Source organism: Colossoma macropomum, unplaced genomic scaffold, assembly GCF_904425465.1.
Source record: "Colossoma macropomum unplaced genomic scaffold, Colossoma_macropomum, whole genome shotgun sequence".
Taxonomy (NCBI): Eukaryota; Metazoa; Chordata; class Actinopteri; order Characiformes; family Serrasalmidae; genus Colossoma; species Colossoma macropomum.
The window spans coordinates 12,538,246-12,564,928 of record NW_023494787.1 but is presented as its reverse complement, the minus strand read 5'-3'; the positions used below and the strand labels follow the sequence as shown (position 1 = coordinate 12,564,928).

At 39.4% G+C, this 26,683-nt stretch overlaps 1 protein-coding gene across 2 annotated transcripts in view; it reads left to right on the top strand.

The window, feature by feature from the left end:
* The window catches only part of skiv2l (SKI2 homolog, superkiller viralicidic activity 2-like), a 53,111-nt gene that overhangs the window by 19,478 nt on the left and 6,950 nt on the right, over positions 1-26,683 (top strand). For both annotated transcript variants that reach the window (XM_036566170.1, XM_036566171.1), the window contains exons 11-28: positions 14-159; positions 263-409; positions 1,180-1,264; positions 1,351-1,457; positions 2,440-2,586; positions 2,684-2,780; positions 4,217-4,429; positions 6,033-6,143; positions 6,941-7,052; positions 8,149-8,267; positions 15,591-15,722; positions 17,326-17,463; positions 18,093-18,197; positions 19,368-19,503; positions 20,630-20,756; positions 21,358-21,568; positions 23,324-23,434; positions 24,933-25,151. In XM_036566170.1, the coding sequence (XP_036422063.1) occupies positions 14-159; positions 263-409; positions 1,180-1,264; positions 1,351-1,457; positions 2,440-2,586; positions 2,684-2,780; positions 4,217-4,429; positions 6,033-6,143; positions 6,941-7,052; positions 8,149-8,267; positions 15,591-15,722; positions 17,326-17,463; positions 18,093-18,197; positions 19,368-19,503; positions 20,630-20,756; positions 21,358-21,568; positions 23,324-23,434; positions 24,933-25,151 (2,463 nt within the window). The remainder of the gene's footprint in view (positions 1-13; positions 160-262; positions 410-1,179; positions 1,265-1,350; positions 1,458-2,439; positions 2,587-2,683; positions 2,781-4,216; positions 4,430-6,032; positions 6,144-6,940; positions 7,053-8,148; positions 8,268-15,590; positions 15,723-17,325; positions 17,464-18,092; positions 18,198-19,367; positions 19,504-20,629; positions 20,757-21,357; positions 21,569-23,323; positions 23,435-24,932; positions 25,152-26,683) is intronic.

Sequence of the window (26,683 nt, the reverse complement as noted above, 5' to 3'; positions counted from 1 at the left end):
TACTGTTTTTCAGTATCCGTTTGAGCTGGACGTCTTTCAGAAGCAGGCCATCCTCAGGCTGGAGGCTCATGACTCTGTGTTTGTTGCTGCTCACACCTCAGCTGGCAAGACCGTGGTGGCCGAGTACGCCATCGCTCTTTCCCAAAAGCACATGACCAGGTCAGTCTGTGAGTTTGAGTTCATATGTTTTTAATGAAATCAGTCTCTGTAGGGTTCAGTGTCTTATTGTGTAACTTCTTTCTTGTCTGTTTTTCTCTGACAGGACCATCTATACCTCTCCCATTAAAGCTTTGTCCAATCAGAAGTTCAGAGATTTTAAGAACACCTTTGGGGATGTGGGCCTTTTGACCGGAGATGTCCAGTTGAACCCAGAGGCCTCCTGTCTCATTATGACCACAGAGATATTGAGGTATTATACAAGTTAGTCACAACCACACAATCAGATTGGTTGAAAAGTGTTTTACTTGTGATATTGTATCTTATACAAGCACTGTTTTTCACTTATCACTGGTTGATAATTAACGGCAGTGACCGCTTAACTCTGAGCTGCTGCTCACTAGATGGATGGATAGATAGATCGATCGATCGATCACTGTATTAATTCCAGAGGGATAGTCGTCTATTACAGCAGCACAAAGTACAGTAATAAGCAGAACAAGAGCAAAAGTATTGCCGTGAGCTATGATACAGATGCAGAAATAGAAGTAAAAATATATAATGAAATATACTAAAAGAACCATAAAATATAATGTGCGGTACAAAAACAAGTCGCATAAATATTATGCAGGTGACAATGCAGTTGTGCATGTCACGTCCAGTGAATGAACCACAAGACTAAACACTGTAAACAATAACATATGTTAACAGTTGTGCAGTATGCTTGGGTGTATAAACAAGTGGCACTATTTACGATTGATTAGAAAAGATATGGTTTGACCTAGAGTCCATCCTTTGGTCAGATTTGGAAGAAGAGAGTGATGTTAGTTGGTCATATTCTGAACCTTGAACATTTAAAACATATATTGATAATATATTTTAATGATTTATATTATTATATTATGATTATAAAATATATTAAGCTTCTTTCCATGATGACATCTCTCTCTCTCTCTCTCTCTCTCTCTCTCTCTCTCTCTCTCTCTCTCTCTCTCTCTCTGTCTCTGTCTCTGTCTCACTCAGGTCTATGCTCTATAATGGCTCAGAGGTCATTCGGGATCTGGAGTGGGTCATATTTGACGAGGTTCATTACATCAATGATGCAGAGGTACACAAAATCTATCCAGTGAAGTAGCCAAATGGCTGTATGTAAATATCACAACTGACCCCCCCTTCTCTCTCTGTCCTCCCCAGAGGGGTGTAGTATGGGAGGAGGTCCTAATTATGTTGCCTGAACATGTTAGCATCATTTTGCTCAGTGCTACAGTGCCTAACGCAGTGGAGTTCAGCGAGTGGATCGGGTAGGTGTATGTTTCTAAAGCTTTTCTTACGCTTCTCTCATTCTGGTACATATTTTATGTCAACACCAGTTACTGTTTGTTTACAGCTGTGTTCAAAGTTGATGACTTAAGTCAACTGCTCAGTTGATAGATGGGAATAGTTTTGCGTATTCAGACTCCATATTCAGACAAGCTACACAAGCACTTAGGTTGATTTTCTGGGCAGCGCATTCTGAAATGACCTGCATGCAGTTCACGCCTCTGTGGTTGGCAGCTTTTTTCTTCTGTAGAGCTTTCCAAGCGTACACATTCTGTCTTTGTGTGAGTACCTCCCTTTAAAACTTTAAATTCAAACCCTTTAAATTCATAGAGGAAAAGAAAATGCAAACTGATCATACTTTATTGGGGAAATATACTGTCAGTTCCAGTGACATGTTGCCTGAAAGCAAGAGAAACAGCCAAATGAGGTAAATATTTAAAAAGTGAAGTTTATACTAGTGTAATAATCGCCTCTAGATTCAAATGAACGTCTTAGCCTACCAGTTTTATTTCTAAATGGCTTATCTTAACGCCATTCAGTTTTAAGGTAATAAGGATATTTAAAGATCATTTTTTTAATTAAAACAACCAAGACAAGTGTTTCATATCATATTTATTATGTTTATTTAAGCTCAGACATTTGAAAGGATACATACATTTATATTCCGGTATATCTCCCAGGTCAAAACACATCCTCTGCAAAAACACTTCTGCATGTTTTTATGCAAAAATTACTGTTTATTTGCTGATTTTAACAGTATGCAAAATATGGCGCATTTTTTAGATGCAAAACACCTCATGGACCTGGATTGTAATTCTTGCAATAAATTTGTTCCTTGTTGAATATTCAGTATAACTATTGCTAGTTAATTCATTAGTTTACACCTTGTAGCTTATAATTTTCTTAAGTGAGCCTTCTAACAGTCAGTATTCTCTCTCATTCACTCTTTCTCTCTCCTATCAGGCGGATTAAGAAGAGGCCTATATATGTGATCAGTACAGTGAAGAGGCCAGTGCCCCTTGAGCATCACCTCTACACAGGAAACAGCACCAAGACTCAGAAAGAGCTCTTTCTGCTGCTGGACGCCACCGGAGCCTTCCTTACCAAAGGGTACAATCAAGAGATTATTATTATTATTATTATAACACATAATAATGATTGAGTATGTATCACTGATTACTTGACTCCAGCTGTGATCTGTGTTCAGGTACTATGCTGCTGTGGAGGCCAAAAAGGAGCGCACCAGTAAACACGCTCAGTCATTTGGCGCAAAGAACGCATCACAGAACACCACACCCACCCAGGTGTGTTCATATTTCTTTGCTGAAATGTCGTGAGTGTGTTGGTCTTTGTCTCTCTTCAAAGGAGAATTCCACCATTTAGGCTTTTGGCCTAAAATGTGTTTTTCAAAATACATTTGTGGTGGAGAGTTACATGCAAAATAGTTCCCAAAGAAAACTTCTATTTTTAGATTTTCTACTGTTTTACCATCAACAACATACACACAAACACATTTTCTAAGCCACTTATCTTCCTGGGTCGCTGGAGCCTATCCCAGCGGTCGATGGGCAGAAGGCAGGAAACACCCTGGGCAGGTCGCCAGTCCATCACAGGGCAGACACACAAACATCAAATTCACTTTTTTTAACATCTCCAAATGGCCTGACTGCATGTCTTTGGACTGTGGGAGGAAACCCACAGAGACACGAGGAGAACATACAGACTCCACACAGAAAGGACAGCACTACCCGCTGCACCACCATCAATAACATTACGTGTTAAAACTCAGAAGACATGCAGGTTCACTGGTAGTTTTGGATAGTACATACAATGGCTGTAATTGTGTTAGACATTGTGATCCCCGGTTCCTATCACCACCACTGTAAAGAAATCTGGGATGGTAAGTTTCTGTAAATTGAATCATTATTATTAATAGTAGTTTAATAACAATACATTAAATTATGCAGTGATTTGTAAATTTGGTGTAATTACCATTTAATGAATGAGAACGCTAATGTTAGTAACAACAACAACAATAATAATAATTAGTAATAATAATGGTAATAATAATATGTGGCTGATTTCTTTCCATTTTTGTGCAATTAGTTTTGTGCACTGTTTGTATTTTTTGCTAGTTAAGACAACAACGTTTTATTTACTTAAGACTTTTCTTGGACGTAAGGACCCTTTTACAAAAATAAAACAAATAGAATATGCAGTGTTTCAAACAGGGATGCACTGATACGGGAACTGTAGGATGATGCGCATATAAACACATATGTCAATGCTGAAAAATAAACACTTATAAAATGTAGAAATTAGGATAACATTTACCTGGATTACCTGTACAGAGAACTATAATATTTACTTGTATGGAGTTACAAATGTAGTAAAATGAGGGAAATTAAGACAATGTAGCACAAATGTTGGCCTAAATGTTCTACTGTTCTAGAGTACAAAAAATATGTCAAATATTGGTTAGAAACAGTAGCCAAATCTAAACATCTCAAAGTGGTTATTTTGTTTTTAACCAGTTATCTGTAGAAACCAGTGTAAGCGTGCATCCATACTGTCAAAGGATAAAATGCAATACAAACAATAACAATAATAAAAGAATGGGAAGATATAAAAATGGCACTCATTCAAGATTTTTCGACATTTTAGAATAGTTGGTTTGACTGTGTTTATTTGTCATGTCCTAATGAGGCACTGACCCCTGTTACCCCTCTCTGTGTGTTAGGACCGCGCCATATGGCAGACACTGCTGAACTATCTGTCTCAGAGGCAGCAGACGCCAGTGGTGGCCTTTACCTTCTCCCGCACACGCTGTGATGATAACGCTCGCTCGCTGACTTCTTTGGACCTGACCAATTCTGTGGAGAAGAACGAGATCCACTCCTTTTTCCAGAAGAGCCTAAGCCGGCTCCGAGGAGGAGACCGACAGCTCCCACAGGTACTGCAGTGTTTTTGTTCTTGATATCCAATAGTCGGGCTTACACTACACAAGTTACACTGCGGTTTTAACCCTGAGACTCAGTCTGGCCTGTGCTGGTTGACTCTAGTCTGCAGATTTTGGGATTGAGCAGTGTGCGACGGGCACAGACTCTGAGCTTCAGACCGGTCGGAGTATATCAAGCATTTATTTAGCTATGTTCACATTACAAGCCTCATTTCTCAAATCTGATTTTTTTGCTCAAATCTGAGCTCTCTGACACGATGGTTCACACTCGTTTAGGTAAGTGATTCACATCTTTCTTTAATGTGAACAAACCGGCCTCCTGAAATGACCCGCATGAACACATCCTACTCAGTAACGTCATGTGAATGAATCACGTGCATCATCAGCACAAACTAACGAGCAGAACGAGCTTCGCTGAGAAGATAATTAACTCTGATCAGCTCTCAGCTTCATTATTAGAGCGACACGAGGAAGGAAAAGGTGAGATGTACTTCTTTTCCATTGTTTACAGGCTTTAACTTCTGCCCGGCGCTGCTGCCATGGTAACGCTGAATGATGGCACATGCGCGGTGAGAAAAAAGCACGTGAGTTCCGATCTGAGCGTCGTGAACGTTGCATGGCCACAGATCGGATACGTATCCAATCTAGGACCACATATGAAAGTGACTCAGGTCAGATTTGAAAAGATCAGATTTGTGTGTCCACACAGCTCTGAAAACATCAGATCTGAGTCACATTAGTGCACAATATCGGATTTGTGCCACTTCAAGCTGGTAATGTGAACGTAGCCTTTGTTTGTTTGTTTTTTTTTCGGCCCAACTCCCCATGAGCTCTAGTACTGTATCCATAGTGTGAAAGAAGTGAATACATTAAGTGAATGAAAAAATGCTGGGGGCTCACATGCTAAGCTTTATAATGAACTGAGTTTAAGGCACAGGTACGGCTGAGTGCACGTGCGTCAGAAACTCTAAACAGTACCAAATTGATTGTCTTTACCTCCACAATCTCATCTAAATATGTTTTAGCTGATGCTTTTGTGCTGTGTCGGTGTAAACAACAGCAGCAACAAGCTGCTCCGCTTGTCTGTTTGTTAGTAATAAGAGAGCACATGTTTGCACAAGCTTGTTGAGTGTCTGTTCCTTTATCCATGTTTATAGGTAACAGTGTGTCACACTGTGTCGTGTTTCATTTATTGATTTATTTTGTCATTTTATTTTTCAATTCCGCGGTTTCCCCCCAACCTGGTTTAGCTGGTTACGGTGGTTATATTTCACACAGTTTCCCAAATCAGAGGACTTTGATAGCATCATAGGCCTAGTTTGACACATGCAGCATTAGCATTATGTTAACTGCAGCATGCAGTTAACATAATGCTAATTGGTGGGGTATATGTTTCTATTACATGTTAGCTACATTAGCCTCATAGCTCCAGTGCAAATCTAAAGAAACAAACATGTCTTGGCTGGGATAAGTAGACGATTGTATAAATGCATTTTTTGGTGATCAGTTTTGCTTCTTGTTGTTTCTGGTTTGAGCACATGCTGCTCTTACAGCCACGTGACAGTGTAAGTAATGTTTGCTGCTCTTTGGCCTTCAGATACTGCTGATGAGGGACTTGCTGAAGAGAGGAATCGGAGTGCACCACAGTGGCATCCTGCCAATTCTCAAAGAGGTCATTGAAATGCTCTTCTCGAGAGGGCTTGTGAAGGTACATCTCCAGTGTTGGTGTTTTGATGCAAAGCAATGCAGTATTATTTCCTTTTTTATTTTTGGCTGTAGTTAAGGTTGTATGTGAAATAACATAAGTCAAATTACTTGGCATGTGCCTCAGTTTGCTGGCTAATATCATGATGTTACAGTCACCCATTTTTCTTTCACATTCTATTCTTTTGATACAATTTTAACTCCTTGTTGCACTTTCTTCCAAAACTACAGTTCACAACTGGTGAACTATCTAACTTATTAAAATACAAACTGATAATAAATAATAATAATAATAATAATAATAATAATTAGGAGTGTAACAATTCACAGAATTCAGAATTTGATTCAATACTGTGAATAGTGTCTGAATTCACTATTATTATTTTTTGATGCAACAAAAGAATTGCATATGTGTCTTATGTTAAAATGTTAATGTTTCTATTATTTAGTACAGTACTCAACTCAACATAACAGTGGAGTGTGTGAAATAAACATTGTCCCAGCCACAACATGCAAACGTGCTAATGTGCTAGTCACAATACAACAGTACAGTATGATACGAGATGCTGCAATACAGTTAGATTCAATATGATCATCAATAATCATAATAATAATAATAATAATAACAATAACAAGGACTCCCGGATTTGAAAATGTGGCTTGTTTCCTGGTCGATGAATTAAAGTATGTGTCATTCCAATCCCAGAATGTATATTTTTTTCTCATTCTCACAATTTTTAGTACTTTTATTACTATTAGCACTACTATTAAATGACCACAGGACTGTACTCCCACTTTTAGGTCTTGTTTGCCACAGAGACTTTTGCCATGGGTGTAAACATGCCTGCCCGGACAGTGGTATTCGACAGCATCCGCAAGCATGATGGAACTGGCTTCAGGAATCTCCTGCCTGGTAAACAAAAAAACAAACCAAAAAAAAAAACAACCAAAAAAAAAAAATAATTTCCATGGGACTTTTCTGAAAAATAAGGAAACTTTTATAACTTCATGGCTATGAATTAAAGGTTTTAAAGCACCTTTAAATCTTTTGTCCATAGCTTGAAAAAATAGCAGCCCCTTTGGTAGCACACTGTACTCCGAATATTCATTCTCTTTAAGCTGCTTCCGTTAACGTGAGGAGGGGGTGCATTCGTGGGGATATTGGTTTATAATGGTTTGTCACTTTTTTTAATGCCCGTATGTTGGTCAGTGTGTTTACAAAGACTGTTTTGAAGCTCATTAGTGGGAGGGCTGAGACCAAACAGCTGTTTGATGATGCGAACGCTCATTATGTTTAGCCAGGTGTTGAAGGATTAACAGACTGATGAATTAGGAAACATCATTATGCTAAAACAACACAGATGCGCAACCTCTTGTAAATAAATTTAATATAAAGAGATATGAATGATAGCGGGAGGTCTTTGATGTGGATGTGTTTGTGCTGGGTGAGGGGAATCACCTTCCTTTTTCTGCTTGTTTGAGTTAAAAGAAGAGACAAACAACTAAATTATTGTAACGTAAAATATTGAAATGGATTTGTATTTAGGTCCCCCCTAGGTGTCTTAGCTTAGCCTTGGCTAGATGCCCTTCATATGTTACATATGTTGCATTTTAGGGTAGAATATTTATCTGTATTGCTCCTGTCAAATAAATAAAAATAGAAATAGAAGAAGTTAATTAAGTAAAGCAGTTCTATTTACAGAAATTTTGCTCTTTCCAAAGAAAAAAAAACACAAATTTTCTTTTTCCCCCCTCTAAGTCAGGGGTGTCCAGTCTTATCCACAAAGGGCTGCTGTGTCTGCAGGTTTTCATTCCAGTCAAACAGTCCTCTTCAATAAACTGTCCAGTTCTGTAAGGGGAGCTTCTGCTTGGTTAAAATGAAAATCTGCAGCCTCAGTGGCCCTTTGCTGAGACGATTGGTGACCCCTGCTGTTAGTAGTTAAGGTCAAAGTCTAGTGTCAAGGTTATTTTATCATATACATAACATGCATGTTCGAATGTTTGTGCAGGTGAGTACATTCAGATGGCAGGGAGAGCTGGCAGAAGAGGGCTGGACGCTACAGGCACAGTCATCATCCTCTGTAAGAGTGGAGTCCATGACATGGGTGACCTGCATGCCATGATGCTGGTGAGTGCTGCAGCCGTTCCTGTTCAACTCCTTCACTTTTAAATATGTATTTTCACACAATAACATACAGGATTCACAGTTTGGGTTTTGGGTTCAGTAAAATCTCTGTAAGTCAACAATAAACAGTAGCGAAGTTGAAGCTACAGAATGGGATTAAATATCATATCATAGTATAGCCTAGCAGTACCTTAGCAACCACTTGGACTACCACAGCAAAGGCCTAGCAACACCTTAACGAACACCTGGACTACCCTAGCGAAGCCCAACAACACCGTAACACACATCCAAACATTTTTGGATATCAGGACCATCATCTGCTTCACACATGAATACTGATATAATTCATACATGCATAGTATCAGACATACATCTCATGTAATTAATTCTTAATGTTATTTAATTGGAGCATTTTACAAGTGATTAAACCCAGACCCTGGAGCTTTAATGATGAAACTTGTAAGGCTTTGTATAATTTATGAGGCTGATTTTTGCATTAAATTCTGCAGCCACAGAATCTGAATCAGTAATTTGAGCTATTTTTGTCGCATTCAGTGTTGTCTGCCTCTTTCAGGTCTCTCTCTCTCTCTCTCTCTCTCTCTCTCTCTCTCTCTCTCTCTCTCTCGCTCTCTCTCTCTCTCGCTCTCCCTCTCTGTTGCTGTCAGGCTTCTTTCTGTCTCTTTGTCTTGCTCAGTGTGATGTGATCAGGTGTGCAGACCCCTGGGTCAGGTACACCAGTTGAAGATTTTGTTTTCATACTGAACCTTTTTTTTTTCCTCACACTGTCAGTGGAGTGTGGTTAAAAATAGGCCACTCTTCATTGGAGCGACGTTCTACTGTCAGCAGCTCCGTTTCAGCCTTGTTTGTTTCATTTTGGCGGTGCTGTTGGGGAGGTTGTGTGAGAGTAATTGTCACTGAGCCTCGCACTGATCTGTTAGCAGAAACTGCTGGGACAGTATATCATTTGTTTAACACTGTCACATTATGGGCTTCTACAAAACTGACATCAGACTACAATATGCAGATATATGCATTTTTTCAGTTCATCGATATCACTGCTATCATAATAAAAGTCCCATATAATCATATTGTTTAAATAAGGTAAACTGATGGATTACACACTTCAAATAATCGTGTTTGTCAGCAGTCGCGTCAAACCCAGGCTGAATCCCAAACGGCTCCGTACTCCCTAAATAGTGTTCTAGCTATGAAAGTTTAGAAGACTCTACTCTAGACTTCTAGACTCTACAGCCAAACAGTGCCTCATTTATCGAGTGTGGATGTGTCTGAGTCCCAAATGACTATTTCTTAGCTGTATTTTGCTCTGTTGAGTTGCAGGATCCAGTATTTAAACTCCTACGTAGTGCACTATGTAGGGAGCAGGGAGCCGTTTGAGATTCAGCCCCAGTGTGAGAAGAGGGCACCGCTAGATTGGTGATAAATAAGACTCGCTATGGTAAATTGGTGACCAAAAAGTTTTTGCATTAAACAGTGCTGAAATATTATCATATTTCCATTGTTACATGACAAAAAGCGAAAAAAAATCATGGAATGACCTCAACACAAACACAAACATCTCCTCATTCAGCGGCCCATGGTTGCTTGGCAGCAATACCATACTCTGAAGGAGCTACATTTCTTGGCGGAATACTGGTGTACGACCATTATTATTAATAATAACAAAAATTATTTTCTTAAAAAGTGTTGATTTATCATATTTTATTTTGGCCTCCTTTTTATAAACACAATAGTTACCTTTGCTTTATTAACCTCTTAAAAGACCAGGCATTGCTGATGAGATGATGAGTTGCTGAGAGTTTTTTTTTATTCACGTTTAACTATTGAATAACCCATGTAGTCCACATAGATAGTGAATAATAGGGTGTACCAAACTTGGGTTTTAGGAGGTTAATTGAGAAAGGCACATCACAGTTGTAGTATGTGGTAATAATAGTTTCATTATGATATTTTGTCTACATTGTGCAGCCCAAGAGTGGAGTATGATGTTCAGTCTGAGCTGTCGGCCATATTCCAGTCATAATCCATCATTATTCAACATTCATTTTGCTGGGCATTTTGAGTAATGACGGTGATTGCATAAGCACTTTATAAGCTTAGTCATTAACACTGTGTTGTTTTAGCTCTTAATCATGTCTGTGTTTATCAGCTGTTTGTTGTATTAAGGTGCATAATGACTTCTAAAAAAACCTTGCTGTCTCTACTCAGTTCTGTCACGATGATGTAGGTTGGTTTCACAGTAAATGTTGAGACAAATGGTAGCATAAACATCTCAGAGTGTATCGTTGTGTTGCCTGCGTCTATGATCTGTGTGGATTCATTGCTGTTGTCATGTATTTTTACCTGTTTTCTCCAAATATTTAATGGATTTCTCCAAGTATTTAATGGATAAACTGGTATCGCAGTTTAGTTTATCATGTTTATTTTTTTAAGGGACCATGTTTAAAAGCTTTAGTCTCAGATAAGACAAGATGCTTTGCGCTTGTTCATTTCCAGGCTGCAAGAACGAGGCCTTATTGATAGTGTTTTACTCATGAAGGTGGAAGAAGGATGCATAATAATCAGATATTTGATCTTCTTGTGATATTTGGTAGTTTTGAGAGGATTATTTTTTAAAGCTGCTTCAAGTGAATCAGGTGAATCAAGCGAGTTGCCCTGTAAAGCCTGAAATAATCTTTTAAAAGTCAGAGCTGTCGACATGGATTTTGCAGGAGTTTTCTGGACCGTGTCACACATCATTACGTATTAACATCACACGCACAGTCTCAAAAAGAAGGTCCAGCTCGATGTTTAGGTCTCACATGCAAAATAAACATAATATTGGTCAAGATATGAGGACACTAGTGGCTAATTCACTCGGGCTTTGTTTACACTGCATGGCAAATCGGATTTGTTGCTTGTGTCTGATTTTTTTGGACTGACTGTTCAGAATTCAAGTTACAAATGAGCGAATCATATTTGTACGGCCAGGTTAATCATTTTAATATCGAAATCGCAATTTAAGACAGTGCAGTTTTCAAATCGCAAGAGCTGCAGTTTTTTAACGCCTACATTGTCAATAATATTGTCTTAAGTTTTAAGTGGGGAAATTTAACCTAATAACACAGAGCTTGTAGCTGTAGATGACTAGACCAATTAGAGGCAACCAAACCTCCATGTGTTGTGACATCACAACCACAACTTACTGGCACACTATGTTCAAGAGTCAAGCCTCCAGACAGAAAAGGTGGATATTCTAAACTTCTTGGCCACAGAAAACAGGCCTGAACCTTATAGAAAATAATCGCATTTTAAATTGCAGTCGCAGTATTAGTCAGAAAAATCACAGTTAGATTTTTCCCCAAATCATTCAGACCTAGTCAGACTAGGGTTGCATTTGCTTGCATATCCACAGTGGTTGCCATAGTATCTACACATGTGTGCATACACTGACCAGGTAGGGGCAAAACTTAGCAAAGCCAACAACGATAACTAGCTGAACAAAACAACGGTGCCGTATTTCACAACAGCGTTTCACTTTTTATTAGCTACAGCATGAACAGAACATTAAATTAGTATAGGTTGACCTGGTCAACAGACGGCTAACGAGCTACAGGCTGTTGCCGTGATATTCACAGATCCAGAAATCCATTTTGAATCTGATTCGAAACCACCTACAAATGTGGCTTGAATCAGATTAGAATAAGTCAGATTTGGCTTTTTGCCATTCAGACTGCAGAAAATCTGTCCTACTCAAATCAGATATGCCGGAAAATTGGTTTGAGCTACATTGTTTTAGCCCTTAATCATGCCTGGGTTAATCAGCTGTTTGTTGTATTATGGTGCATAATGACTTCTAGAAAACACGTTGCTTTCTCTGCTCAGTTCTGTCACGATGGTGCAGGTTGGTTTTACAGTAAATGTAGCGCATGTTGAGATAAATATTAGCGTAATGGTCTCACAGCGTGTTCTTGTGTTGCCTACCTCTTTGATCTGTGTGAATTTATTGCTGTTATCATGTATTTTACCTATTTTCTCCAAAAGGCACTGTCCTTTGATATAATGTTGGCATATTTAATGGATGAACTGATATCAAAGTTTTGTTTATTTTGTTTATTTAGTCAGGGACCATGTTTGAAAACGGTCTCAGATGAGCTTGAGTCAGTTTAGAAAAAGTCAGATTTGGCTTTTTGCCATTCAGACAGCAAAAAATCTGTCCTACTCAAATCGGATAGGCCGAAAAATCGAATTTGAGCTGCCTGTCTGAACAAGACCCTGAACAACATCCTCGGAAGACACGCCCTTCAACAAATTTTGACCGAGTTCTCTTTCAATACTCCTTCAACGTACTCACAATAATCAGATTCATCCGCTCCAGGAACGGGTCCGAAGCACAACCCACGTTACAGAATGATGTTCTGCACATTGCTTGCAATTGCACATTTCCACCAGAGAGGTCGCCAAATCCTCCGATTTTACATAGTGCAGCTTTAAATGTCAGCTCTACCAGTGTTTCATAAGTTCTGCTAAATTTAATCCTTGTGATGTAATCAAGTGGAATTCCACTTTAAAATGGCTTCTCTGTTCCTGATCAGTACTACAGTTCTAAAGGAGGCTATAAAACAAAAATAGGCCATCACCTCCCATGATCGTCATCTCGTCTGCTTCATGATTCATTGAAACAGTACGGCGCTGTGTAGGCTAATATGCTTTTAGCCCCTCATTGTGACTGACTCCATCTGTATTACACCATAAGGATCTAAAAATTCACTGCCAGTGGAATGTGTCTGATCTCGTTGTTGCAAGTGAGAGTTAGTAGAGAGCGAGTGTGTGTGTGTGTGTGTGTGTGTGTGTGTGTGTGTGTGTGTGTGTGTTTGGGGGCTGTCAGGTTCTTATCCGGCTCTAATCTGAATGCTAATCAGCTCTGTGTCGCTGGTGGCTCCGGAGGCTCCTGTAGGCCGCTGCTCCATGGCAACAGCAGCAGTGATGGACTGAGGGATGTAATTAGTCTCAGCAGGTTGTAAAGAGAACTCCAGTTTTCTCCCTCATTCTTTTAAAACTGCACAAATCACAAATAGCGCTGATGTAAAGCTGAACGTTTAATAGGTATTGCCATATTGTCACCCATATATGTTGTTATGGGAGCCTGTTTTGATGTCGATGATAGGGACAAAATACTAGTTTTGTGATTATATTGCTACATAATGCAACTGCCATATGACTTACAATATATTAAAATGCACTGATGAATCATTGTCGCATGGTTAAATATTGGGAACCAATATATTAAATATTGGTTAAATATAGGGAACCAGCCTTGTGACCTGAAGGTCGCCGGTTCGATCCCCTGAGCTGACACTACGTGACTGGAGCGTTCTTGAGCCAGGCACCCAACCCCCAACCCCCCCCAACTGTCCCCGGGCGCCGTGGATAGGGCTGCCCACCGCCCAGGGCAAGCGTGCTCACTGCCTCCAGTGTGTGTGCTCACTAGTGTGTATGTGGTGTTTCACTGCATGGATGGTTTAAATGCGGAGGTGAAATTTCCCCCTGTTGTGGGACTAATAAGGGTCACTTAATCGTAATCTTAATTGGTGCATCCCTGGTGCGCAAGTTGCATTTGTTTGATTCCATGAATAGCTTGAACATTCACAGTATGACTACTCAAGATGCTCATAGCATACAGTAAATCTATATTTTACAGTAAAAATGTTGTGATTGGTTGGAAGGGTCATTTGCATAATGCAGCTTTTTGTGATAATTTTGTAATAATTAACAGTTCAATATATTTTTCTGTGCTAAAGGTTAATGACTGTAACACAGATCAAAGCTAAAATATTCCCATTTCTGTCCAAATCTGATTCTCTTGTATAATTAATATTAATGCTGCTAATAGAATAACAAGCTGTGATTTCAGCACAATTGATGGAGCAACTTCAGTGTGTGAAAACAAGCGCTGGTGCATGAGTACCTTATTTACATATCACATAATATTTGCAACATGCATGCATATAATTTACGTGAAGCACACCCTGGTTCATGCAGATTTCAGTAGTGAGCAGTTTTTAATTAAGGCTTAACGATTTTGGATAAATATCTAATTGCAATTTTTCTGACCGATATTGCAATTATTTTTGTAATTGTGATTGTTTTGTGTATATTAAGGTATGGGCCTTTGGGCTAAGAAGACCAGCATATACTTTTTGTTGGCTTGAGGCTTGTAGGCTTAACACAATAGCTAAGTTAATGTTAACACAATATCTACGTAACAGCCTGCCACAACACAACAGCCTGCCACAACAGCCTGCCACAACAGCCTGCCACAACACAACAGCCTGCCACAACACAACAGCCTGCCACAACAGCCTGCCACAACACAACAGCCTGCCACAACAGCCTGCCACAACACAACAGCCTGCCACAGTTGTGGTTGTGATGTCACAGCACATGGATGTTTTGTTGCTTCTGATTAGTCAAGTTAATCTAAAAGCAGTTTACAAGTTATTAGATTAAATTTCCTACATTTAAAACTTACAGTGTATCAATGTTGTTGATAACAGACTATAAGATCATAATAAAAATAGCAGCTCTTGCGATTTGAAAATTGCACTCTTTCAAATTGCGATTTCGATATAAAAATGATTAATCTTTCAGCCCTAGTTTTAATAGTCTGGGGTCAAGCGGGAAGGGCACCCCCCCCTCTACTGGCCAGAGCTAAAGTAGCTTTATAGTATTCAAATTTCAGTGATTTAAAAGAATAAAAAGTGAAGTGAACAAAATGTTGTAGCTGTTTTTCAGATAGTAAAGTGTTGTGACGGTGGTATGATTATTTCCATAAAACACTGGCTGAGCAGTAATACTGCAGAATATAAAGAGGGTTCTACTGTACTAAGTAAGCTGTGTTTTGTATTTTAGCAAAAAATTTTACATGAAACATATTGTCGCAGCATTTCTTTACATCGATGTGCTCATACAAAACCAGTACAAGGATTGCTGCGTTCAAAGTTATTAGTAGTGTCATTATTTTCTTTTTTTATTGTTATTGCTGATATTATTGACAATATTGATTATAACTTTGCTTTTTTAACTGCAACTCAAGCAAAAATCTGCAGACTGTTGAAATATTATACTCAGATTTGCACACCCTTCTACCAGACGTGAGTTTGGTAGTACAGATATGCTAAAGATGAAACTGATGAATAACAAAACTGTCTGTGCAGTTCGTGTGCACTCATTTTATAATAAGACTTGACTGTGTGTAACTTTGATGAATAGACACAGAGAAAGAACTGGAGATTATACAAGACTATTAACCCATTTCTGTGTTGACAGGGCAAACCGACCGTTCTGCAGTCTCAGTTCAGGCTGACCTACACCATGATCCTCAACCTGTTGCGCGTGGAGGCCCTCAGAGTGACTGACATGATGCGCAGGAGCTTCTCGGAGAACCACAGGGACACACAAGTAACTACGTTTCCCATAAGCCCCTGAGAATGTTGCCATTCACAAAATAGCCATTGGGTTCCTCTTCCAGCTCACATTAGATTTAGTATTATGGCACCTTTAAAAGAGCTCCTATGAGTGTTTTTGGTTTTTAATTAGACTTATAGTTCAGACAAAAATCTAATTTATACACCCCCTCCCACACATAGCCTGTCAGCAGAGACATGTTTGGTGTCTGAAGTTTGCTTTTTCAGTTTTGCACTGGAGCTATTGATAAAGGATACTGTTCTTAGCTGTGCAACATACTCTTGTGCATTTTTGTGCATACTTCAGCGAACATAAGCAAGTTTGTGATTACTTAACAACTCGGCACAGTTTGAGACTTATATGTGACAACTTAGGCATTCAGTTTGCACAGTGCTAACAGGTGCAGTTAAACCTAAGTGCAAAACTGAAGAGATAAACTTGTTTTGGCTGATCCAGTACATTTAGAGATAAAGGGCGGAAATTGTGAGAATCGTTGGATTGCAGCTCAAAGCAAAGATCTGATAGGCTACGTTCACAAAACATTTTGATATCCGCATTGATTCGCATTGCTAGTTTGTGGGCGGAGATCATTATGACGGGCATGTGAGCAAACTGATGTCAGTTGCAGCGCTTTTTCATGAAAGGAAGCTAAATAAATGTCTCTCTCTCTCCCTCTCTCTCTCTATCTCTCTCTCTCTCTCTCTGTCTCTCTCCCTCTGTCTTTCTCTCTGTCTTTCTCTCTCCCTCTCTCCCTCTTTCTCTCTCCCTCTTCCTCTGTCTTTGTCTCTCTCTCCCTCTCCCTCTGTCTTTGTCTCTCTCTCCCTCTCCCTCTGTCTTTCTCTCTCCCTCCTTCCCCCTCTGTCTTTCTCTCTCCCTCCCTCTCCTTCCCTCTCTTTCTCTCTTTCTACCCTTCTCCCTCTCTCCCTCTCACTCTCTCCCTCTCTCTTTCCATCTCTCTATCTCTCTCTGTCTTTCTCTCTCTCTCCCTCTGTCTCCCTGTCTTCCTCCCTCTCCCTCTGTCTCCCTCTCTCCCCACCTCTCTCCCCTCTCCTTCCCTCTCTCTGCTTCCCCCCTCTTTCTCCCTCCCTCTCCTTCTCCATCTTTCTCCCTCCCTCCCTCTCTCCCTCTTTCTCTCTCCCTCTTCCTCTGTCTTTGTCTCTCTCTCCCTCTCCCTCTGTCTTTCTCTCTCCCTCCTTCCCCTCTGTCTTTCTCTCTCCCTCTCCCTCTCTCCCTCCCTCTCCTTCCCTCTCTTTCCCTCTTTCTACCCTTCTCCCTCTCTCCCTCTCACTCTCTCCCTCTCTCTTTCCATCTCTCTATCTCTCTCTGTCTTTCTCTCTCTCTCCCTCTGTCTCCCTGTCTTCCTCCCTCTCCCTCTGTCTCCCTCTCTCCACCTCTCTCCCCTCTCCCTCCCTCTCTCTGCTTCCCCCCTCTTTCTCCCTCCCTCTCCTTCTCCATCTTTCTCTCTCCCTCCCTCCCTCCCTCCCTCTTCTTCTGTTTTTTCTCTTCCACCCTCTCTCTCTCTCTCTCTCTCTCTCTCTCTCTCTCTCTCTCTCTCTCTCTCTCTCTCACTCTCTGTCTCTCCCTCTCCCTCTGCCAGGCTCATGAGAGGAGGATAGCTGAGTTGAGAACCCTGCTCTCCTCCCTCCCTCCTCTGGACACGGAGGGTCAGTTATCTGACTTACTGTCTTATTACCACACTGTTAACGAACTGCGCATCACAACAGAAGCCCTGCAGGTGCGCACACACCTTCACACCATCACACCGTCACTGTGCTACATATCCTCTGCATGATGTACAAAGACATGAACAACGACTGATACTGATATATACTTACTTCTACATATATGGCCCTGTGCAGAAGTCTTAAGGCTGCCCCACACAGGTCACACAGGTCACACAGTGTCCAGAAATTTAAAAGCATTGTTGTTTAAAATGATTTATCTGAACAGAAAGTGTATTTCTGGTGTAAAAACCTATATAACATTAGAATAAATACAATAAACATAAATACCATAAAACCCCATCAACAGCAGCTGATTTAACTTAATGAGGGATTGGTTGGATAAACTAGGTATTGGATGGTAACTGTAAATACTGGACTTCTTCAATGAGAGATTTTGAAATGGTTATGCTAACATTTACACATCAGATCACAAGGAGTTGTTACTTTATTTTTATTTTAGTGTTTTGGGGTTCTTTTGGACCAATAAATGTCTACAGCTTGGGATAAATAGCTTTGCAGATTATTTTCTCAGATGTCATAGACTTTTGCACAGTACTGTACATCTAATCACATAAATAAAAGCTTTCTTGTTGTTATGTAAGCCAAACATATTTTTTCTTTGACTTTTCCTTCCTTATAGCAAGCAGTGATGGAGTCGGTGAACGGACTGAAGGCTCTGTCTGTGGGGCGAGTAGTCATTATCAACAACGCCCAGCATTTCAACGCCCTGTCTGTCATCTTACAGGTCGGTGTGTAACTGTGAGCTCGTTTTCACCTTGCATTAACACGTTTCATGTCCGGATCGTATCTGGATGTACTCTTTTCACTTTAACACTTTTCACTAAAATGCATCCCCAGGGTGACCAGAGGAGATCTGGTTTTACTTGCCCATAAAAAACTACATCAACCTGTACATTGTTCTTGTTTTACTTGTAGTAACCTACTGTAAACATGGTTTCTCACTAGTTACTTCCAGTGTATTATGCAGCGGAAAATATCAGAAGAAACCATTTAAAACAGGCAACGAATCATTTGTGTGAGTACATGAGGCGGCTTTGCCTTGTAGCTGCTGTGATGCAATGGTCAGCGCCATTACTGTCCAGAGGACATTTTGGACGCAAGAGAAGTCATTGTATGCCGATAAAGAAAATGCATGCCATGTATGCTTGTGCTGAATATGGTGAAGATCCATCTCCGAATATGATTTGAGTGATCTGATCATAGCGCGCCCTGGGTGTGTTTACATCAGTCTTTTCCTTTAGTTAAGTGAAATACGATCCGTAATATGATCGCCAGAAATGCTGATGCTAGGTGTAAACATCACCTGTGGATGGAGAAGTGCTGCTGTTATGCATTAAAAGAATAGTTTCGTGTAAAAAAAAAAAAAAAAATTAATATGTATGTTATGACTTTAGAATGGCTTCTACTACTGTTTTTAGCTGTACAACATACTGTAGCTTATTTTTCAAGATCACAGTAAGTCATAAGAGTCAGAAACCACACTAGCGTAATGAGAAGACTAAGGGTAAGTGTGTGATGTAGGTATGCAGGTTGCACAATTTGTTTTGGTGCCAGTGCTAATTAAGTTTCCATTAATTGTAGCTACATTAGCCTCATAGCTCCAGTGCAAAACTGAAGAAGCAAACTTTGGATACTAAACGTGTCTTAGACACATTTGGTGTCTGAAGTTTGCTTCTTTAGTTTTCATCTTACAGTGATCATGCAAGCTCAGTGATTTATTTCAGTGTGAAATAAAAAAGGAAAGATATTTAGAGGAATGTTTTGTCCAAAGATCTTTCTGTTTTTTATGTCACACTGAGCTTGCATGATCAGTTTGAGAGCTGTATTACCTGATGGCTATAATGAAATTTACCACTAACCTTTATTCCTCATCCCTCTCTTCTCTCACTCTCAGGTATCCAATGATTCTGTGAATCGGACATTTACTGTCCTCATCATATGTGAAAAAGGGAATGAGGAGCCATCAGGAGCTGCTCAGACAAACAGGGACTTCAAACACCTCCACAACACCAGCCTTTTCATTCCTGAGGGTCAGATTCATTCATCTTTTTTCCTTTTCTTTACCTTTTATTTGACGACGCTGAAGCCGCAACTTGCACGTTATTACTGTTTGTTTCCGCGTCTGCTTTAGAGTTAGGGGCCGTCCTGAAATGACTGGAAGTGTTGCTGTTGTTGTAGTTGTTGTTGTTGTTGTTGTTGTTATTATTATAGTTGTTGTTGTTGTTGTTATGATGATGATTATTATTATTATTATTATTATGATTATTATTATTATTATTATTATTATTATTATGATGATTATTATTATGATTATTATTATTATTATTGTTATTATTGTTATTATTCTTCTTATTATTATTATTATGATTATTAGCTGTGCAACTGTTACAGAGATACTATTACTAATTATAATAATAATGAAAGCAAAATTTTTTTTTCTGGTAATTTTGAGACGGTTCCTAACCCACACAGGAGCAAACATAGTGTTAGCCTATGAGTTGAAGCTTAATCTTTGTCAAATAAAAGAACATAATAAACGCACAGTTCAGTAAAAGTTGTGATTATAATATACTGTCATTTTTCATTTGGCTACAAAACTTTAATTAAGTAATAAATAACAGAATTTAAGTAATAAATAACAGAATTATGGTTGTCACACAGATTTTACTGTCTGAGGCTGCTTGTGTTAGCTTTTATGCTCTGAAGCCTTTTCACCTGAGGCCATTTGAAATGGCCCATTTTATCTCATCTACGAGGGCAGACATGTGATTTTACTCATGCGTTTTTCCTGGAACTGAAGCTGTTTTGTCCGATGTCTGAAACTTAACTTTATGGTGTTAGAATGTCCTACACTGCAAAAATGATATCTTAGCCAGTAAAAACATCTTAAATCTAGTCAATATATCTAATATTTCTCATCATGAGTCTGTTGTAAGATTATTGTAAGATCATTCATCTCCATTTTTAGTTGTTTTTCATTTTTTGCATAATTTAAGCATGACACATTTACACATTGTATGTAAAATTCATGATGAATGAACTAAGAGAAATGGTGCGTGTGCGCATGTGTCTGTCTGTCTGTCTGTCTATCTGTCTGTGTGTGTGTGTGTGTGTGTGTGTGTGTGTGTGTGTGTGTGTGTGTGTGTGCGTGTGCAGGTCCCTGCAGTCACACAGTGCAGAAGCTGAAGGCTCAGGATATCACATCCATCACTGTTAAAACCCTGAAGGTCATTCCAGAGAGGATCATTGACAACTATAACAAGAGACAGCAGCCCCGCTTCAGGTCAGTAAAATTTGACATTCAAATGTAGAAAAAGTTTATTAGAATGTCTAAAGCTACCTCTGCAGCAACTCCTAGCATGCCAGTTTAAGCCAGTTAGTCATGCATGACAGCTATCAAACACACAGAAGCATTGTGTTTTATTTGTAAACATCTGCCAGCTCTTTAGTGACTCAGCCACTCTGAATTAACATTCTGAATGCAGACACTTAATAGCACAGTAAGCTAATAATCACAGAACTTTTATACACATAATGCTTTAGCTGTTTGCAAAACCACATTTGCAAAATTCTTTACCTTAACTCGTGCGTGCATGCTTTTATTCACGCAACCACAATATACTCAGTACACTGAGCTTTTGGGAATGCTTGATATTTGTTGCTTACAGATTTAAGACACATTACATCATCTTACAAATGTCATTTACTGCAGTTATGTTCTACAAATAACAATGTATTTGAAATGTATTATAAAATTTACAAACACAGTGGAGGAAATTTACATGTCATTTCTGAGCCCATTTAGCAGGACTAGTTTGTGCACATGGACATAAATTTGCTCACATTTGTTCAACTTTATCTTAAGTTCCCCTGCTCTTTTCTAGAATGGACCCACCTGGCCAGGCCATTTCCACGGCAACCCAGGAGCTTCTGCGATTGGCTGAGGCCAACCCAGATGGCATTGCGACCCTTGACCCTGTCAATGACCTTCACCTGAAGGGTGTGGATGTGGTGGAGGGAGTGATGAGGCAGCGAGTGCTCCAGGACAGCCTGAAGGACTTCCACTGCACTCACTCGCCAACCTTCACTGAGCAGGTTCAGCTGCCTGGGTTTTCCCTCACCTTTCCCTGCTGTGTTCTAATACACGGTTTCTCTCTTTCACTCTCTTTCTCTACTTTCTCTTTCACTGCCTGCCAATCTTTTGGGGACAAATACATTTTATAAATGCGTTTAATACAAAAGAACATGTATTTATTGTCAGATTCCATCCACTAGGGTTATGTAAGTCAGTTCAATTTTCAATTCTGAGGTCAGAATTTATTTAGATTTTCAGTATTTTACAGGTTAAATACCTTCTTTCTACAGAGCTCTAATTATATACAATACAGGTTAGTATGAAGGCCTGTTCCTGCTAGGTAAAGGAGAAAAAAGCCCGCTTTTTTACTTAGTATGTCGAAATAATGGCTTATTTTCTCAACATTTTGCAATAAGGATTGATTTTTTTTCCTGAATTTTGACTTAGTATCTTGAAATAAATACTTATATTTTACAAAAATCACTTAGTGTCTCAAAATGTCCTATTTTCTCATAATTTTGACTTAGTGTCTTGAAATAATTACCTGTTTTAACTACATTTTGATTTCTTAAGTAATGTCTTCTTATTTCAACAATTTGACAGGGTACTTCAAAATAATTACTTATTTTTAGGGATTTTGATTTGTTTTTAATTATTATTGATTTGATTTTTAATTATCAAGACAAATTTCTGTCACATTTCTAAGTTTCAAGAAACTATGTTATAATTCTGAGTCAATATAATGACACAAAATAAGTCATTATTAGGTCAAAAATTTGGCATGCAACTGAAAAGGAAAAAAAATGATGTGATATTTTTTTCCCCCTTGCCTGGTAGGAATGGGCTTCAATTGATTGGTTTGTCTTAGTGTACAAATTTTATCTTTCAAATAAAATATTATAAAGTAGCATGGCAAATGAAAGACCCCCAGAAGAGGCTGAGGGGTGTAATGGCAATACAGTTTTAAATTTCGGGCATTTGTTTTCAGAGATTTTTCATACTGTATGAAAATCGTTACATCCCTAACATCACCTTTAACCTATGAAGGTCAGATCAGGTTTATTGGGGGGAAAACAATATCATGCATGTAAATATTAGTGATAGTGACAGTGCTGCCTGGGGAATAAATCCAGAGGCTGTGCATTGTATCCTCTTGTGATGTCAGCTCTCATCAGCACTCAAACCTTTCAGGTGTTTAAACCACTTTTGGGCCTAATGAGTTTCAATATGTGCTTTTAAGAATAATTTGTGAAATCATGATTTATGCAAAACCTGCTGTTTGGTGAGCATGATGCAAAATATACATAACGACTGCAAAATAAAACATTTGCGGGTATTTTTTCTTAGTTAATTGAAAATTTATCAGTTTTAGCTGATAAAGTGTTCCCAAAGTTTTGACAGGCACATATTTGTCTACGTATCAGAGAAAACGTCCATGTACTTAATCAGGTCTGTTACAGTATAGTTGCTGTATAACATGTACTGTGAATGTTTTCAAACCTCCCTATAGTGATCAGCGCTCTGTATTAATAATTTCATAAGTTCTATGGTTCTCTGCTAGCCCAGCCTGATAGGACATCTGTTCAGGGTCTGAGTGACGGGGCTGGATGAGAGCCTGTCTCATTAGCTTCTGTTCATCATGTTCAGTCTGAAGCAGAGAAAAAAGATGAAACTCATTTCTCTGCCACTCTTCTGTGTTAAGTTGCACAGGAAGCAATGAACAGCAAATTAGCAGGGGACGGTGTGCCTCACAACAGCTCTCTGTCTTGTCTCAGTTTGCCCGTGTGCAGGAGAGGATGAGTCTACAGGAGGAACTGGATAGGCTGCTGTTTTTGGTCTCTGATCTGTCCCTCACTCTGCTGCCTGAGTACAATCAGAGGATTAAGGTCAGTGCCCTTACGCTCTCCAAATTACAACATGCATGCCTGTATCCTCTAGGTCATAAAAATCAAGGCTCAAGCAGTAGATCAGTCAAGGAGCAATAGATAAGTGACACTGAGTGCATTGGGATGCGTGTAATGATCTAAGAACTGCAGAAAATCAAATTTTGTCAGTAGTTCGTTCAATGAGTTTATATGCACTGGGGTAATCAGATAAAGGGAAAACTCCAGGTCTGTGTAAGTCAAGCAGTAATAGAATTTCTGCTTTGCAACTGGCTGATAAACTCACAGAATAAATGTGACATAAACGCAACATTAAAAAAAACATCATGCCGCAGCTTTTTTTTAAACATCAAGTCACTTTAGCGGAAAATATGACGATACTTTACTGTATGTAGTTGGTTTCAGCATCACATCAAAGTGTTTTGTTGCCATCTCCCTGGTGCTGGTTAAACACTGCTTACTATTTCTGGGACAGTGCTCTAAAGTTTAGCAAGCTGAAGATTCTCCACAAGGAGGCGTGTTTAGCACTAATTTCATTTTTGGTGCTTCATAAAAGTGGCGCTTTGCATCGATAACATCGTGTTCTTATTTTTCAGGTAAACAGTGTATCAACAATAAAAGAAATCCACATTATTTTTCATAATTAACAAGTGTCGACTTTGTCAGCTAGTCCTTGCAGCCCTACTCTTAACCAATCAGTAGGTGTATGTTTGTGCATACACTGATCAGGCATAACATTATGACCACCTCCTTGTTTCTACGCTCATTGTCCATTTTATCAGCTCCACTTACTATATAGGTGCACTTTGTAGTTCTACAGTTACAGACTGTAGTCCATCTGTTTCTCTGCATACTTTGTTAGACCACCTTCTTGTTTCTATGTAATATATGTAAGTTGTTTACTATAATGCTAGAGCAAATTCATATAAATGAAATTAATATATAACAATTAAAACTGAACTTTTTTTTTGGTGAGTTCCTACCAGTATGCAGGTAGAGTTGTATGCAAAAGTTTGAACACCCCTGGTCAAATTACATGTCGATTTTGTAAGTGAACACATCCTCTACAGGGAATGCGCTTAAAAAGGTGTGTTTCTGTTAGTTTTAGTGCATAACTTTAGCTTACTTGCTGAGTTTAACATCTTGTGTTTCTTATTTTTGTATGCTAAATATGTTAAATTAAGCAAACAGTAATTGTGCATTAAAATGTACAGAACTGTGTTCTCTGTAGAGGGTGTGTTAACTTATTTTCACTTAGAAAATCAGAAAAATGTCATGTGACCAGGGGTGCCTAAACTTTTGCATATGACTATGACTTGTACAGTACTGAGATAACAAGATAAGTTAAAATTCTTAAAATTCTGCAGTTATTATCACTGTACTGGCTGCTCTCAGACACACCTGAGTAAATGGGCTATCAAGGGCTGTCCAGCTGAGTGGTGAGAGGTAGTAATCTATTGATTATGTTTATGTTCTGTGAATATTTTGTGTGACCCAACAGGTGCTGAAGGAACTGAAGTACATCGATGAGAGCGATGCAGTGCAGCTGAAAGGCCGAGTGGCTTGCCAGATCAGTAGTCATGAGCTGCTGCTGACCGAGCTGCTGTTTGAAAACACTCTGAGTCCTTTAGCCCCAGAGGAGAGCGCCGCCCTGCTGTCCTGCCTCGTCTTTACACAGAACACGCAGATAGAGCCACACATCCCCAACACAATACAAGAGGTGTGTCCATCCTCACATCCCTGAATGACAGTTTGGTCTCCGTGTCTTGATTTCTCTTCTCTTTGTTTCTTTATGAGCCTGAAATAGTATAGCACAGCTGTCAGACTATGAATACATTATGAAAATGAATTATATCATACATGTGTGTGGCACCTTGGCCTTTAGTTCCCCGCCTATCTTCTAGCCTTTGAGTTTCTGACCAGTGTTTTTGGGGAGACAGCCACTCTTTCCCAAGCAGAAACACATGGCATTTGTTACCACACCCCAAGGATAGTACATTCTGGGACACAGGCCATGTGTACATAGATGTTTACATTATAATTATAATTATTATTCGTCTCTCTAAGTAAATGTAGTCTTACATACTGCTGATAAAATATATTCATTACAGTAAGCAACAAATACTCCATATAATAGTACAAGAACCCACAACTGAAATGAGTAATGCTTGATATTTGCTATGTTAATTGATTCGTTTACCACTTGCTCGTGTCTGAGACGGCTGAGGGAGTAGCATATATACGATTATGTAAAGCAGTCATGCATTTTCTGCATGATTTAGGCCTTTTTGCCTGAGTGCATTGCCAGCAGAGGCAGAAGAAGAAAATGTGAAGCAGAATACGTTTAGGCTGATGTGCATAGATGGCTGTGGGCTTGCATGGCTATGTGATCAGAGCAGTGAGCTAACGCACTGTTGCCCAGTGACTGAACCTGGCCGTTTTAGTTCGTGCCTCCAGCAAGGGCAGCACACCTCCTGAGCTCCACACACCGTGTCAGTATGTGTTGTCAGACGGCTCTGAAACATGGAAGAGCTTTAAAGAGGGTCTGAATTAGTCATGAACGAGAGTGTGCGAGGTTTATAGCATGGCGACATCTCACAGAGCGGTGCTAAAACACTCTCGCTGTTCAGACACGAAGAGGTCGATGCACACAGGTGTCGGACTGTGATTTTCCCACCATGCCCTGCCTGTCTGGGCACTTAAACTGGCAGTCGAGCAGAGCGGAGAGATGAGTGCACTGTGCACTCTGTGTTGTTAACCCTCTTTAGTACCTACTTGCCTTATATGCCAAGAAATGGTATTTTACATTTTGTGTATCATTTTCTCGCTTGTATCTCTTTAAAACAAGCAAAGATGTTCTGTTAAGTACAGAAACTAAACTTTATATCTATGCCATTTTTGTGTTTGTAGGATGTGAGTTATCTACTGTTGTCATTGTATCTTCGTCAGTATAACGTTTATTGTGCATTTCAGACCTAAACATTGAGCTGGACCTTCTTTTTGAGCCTCTGCGTGATGTTAATATGTAATGATGTATGACATGGTACTAAAACCTCTTGCCAAATCCAACTCGACACCTCTGACTTTTAAATGAATATTTCAGGCTTTAGAGGGGGACTCGCAGCAGTGCACGCACACCGTACCTTAGCCTGTTTTTTCACTGTGTAATCGTGCTTCTTTCAATTTTAACCCAAAAAAATTACATAGTGCAGCTTTCAGTTCTGCAAATTTGGAGTGCTACACTTACAAAGT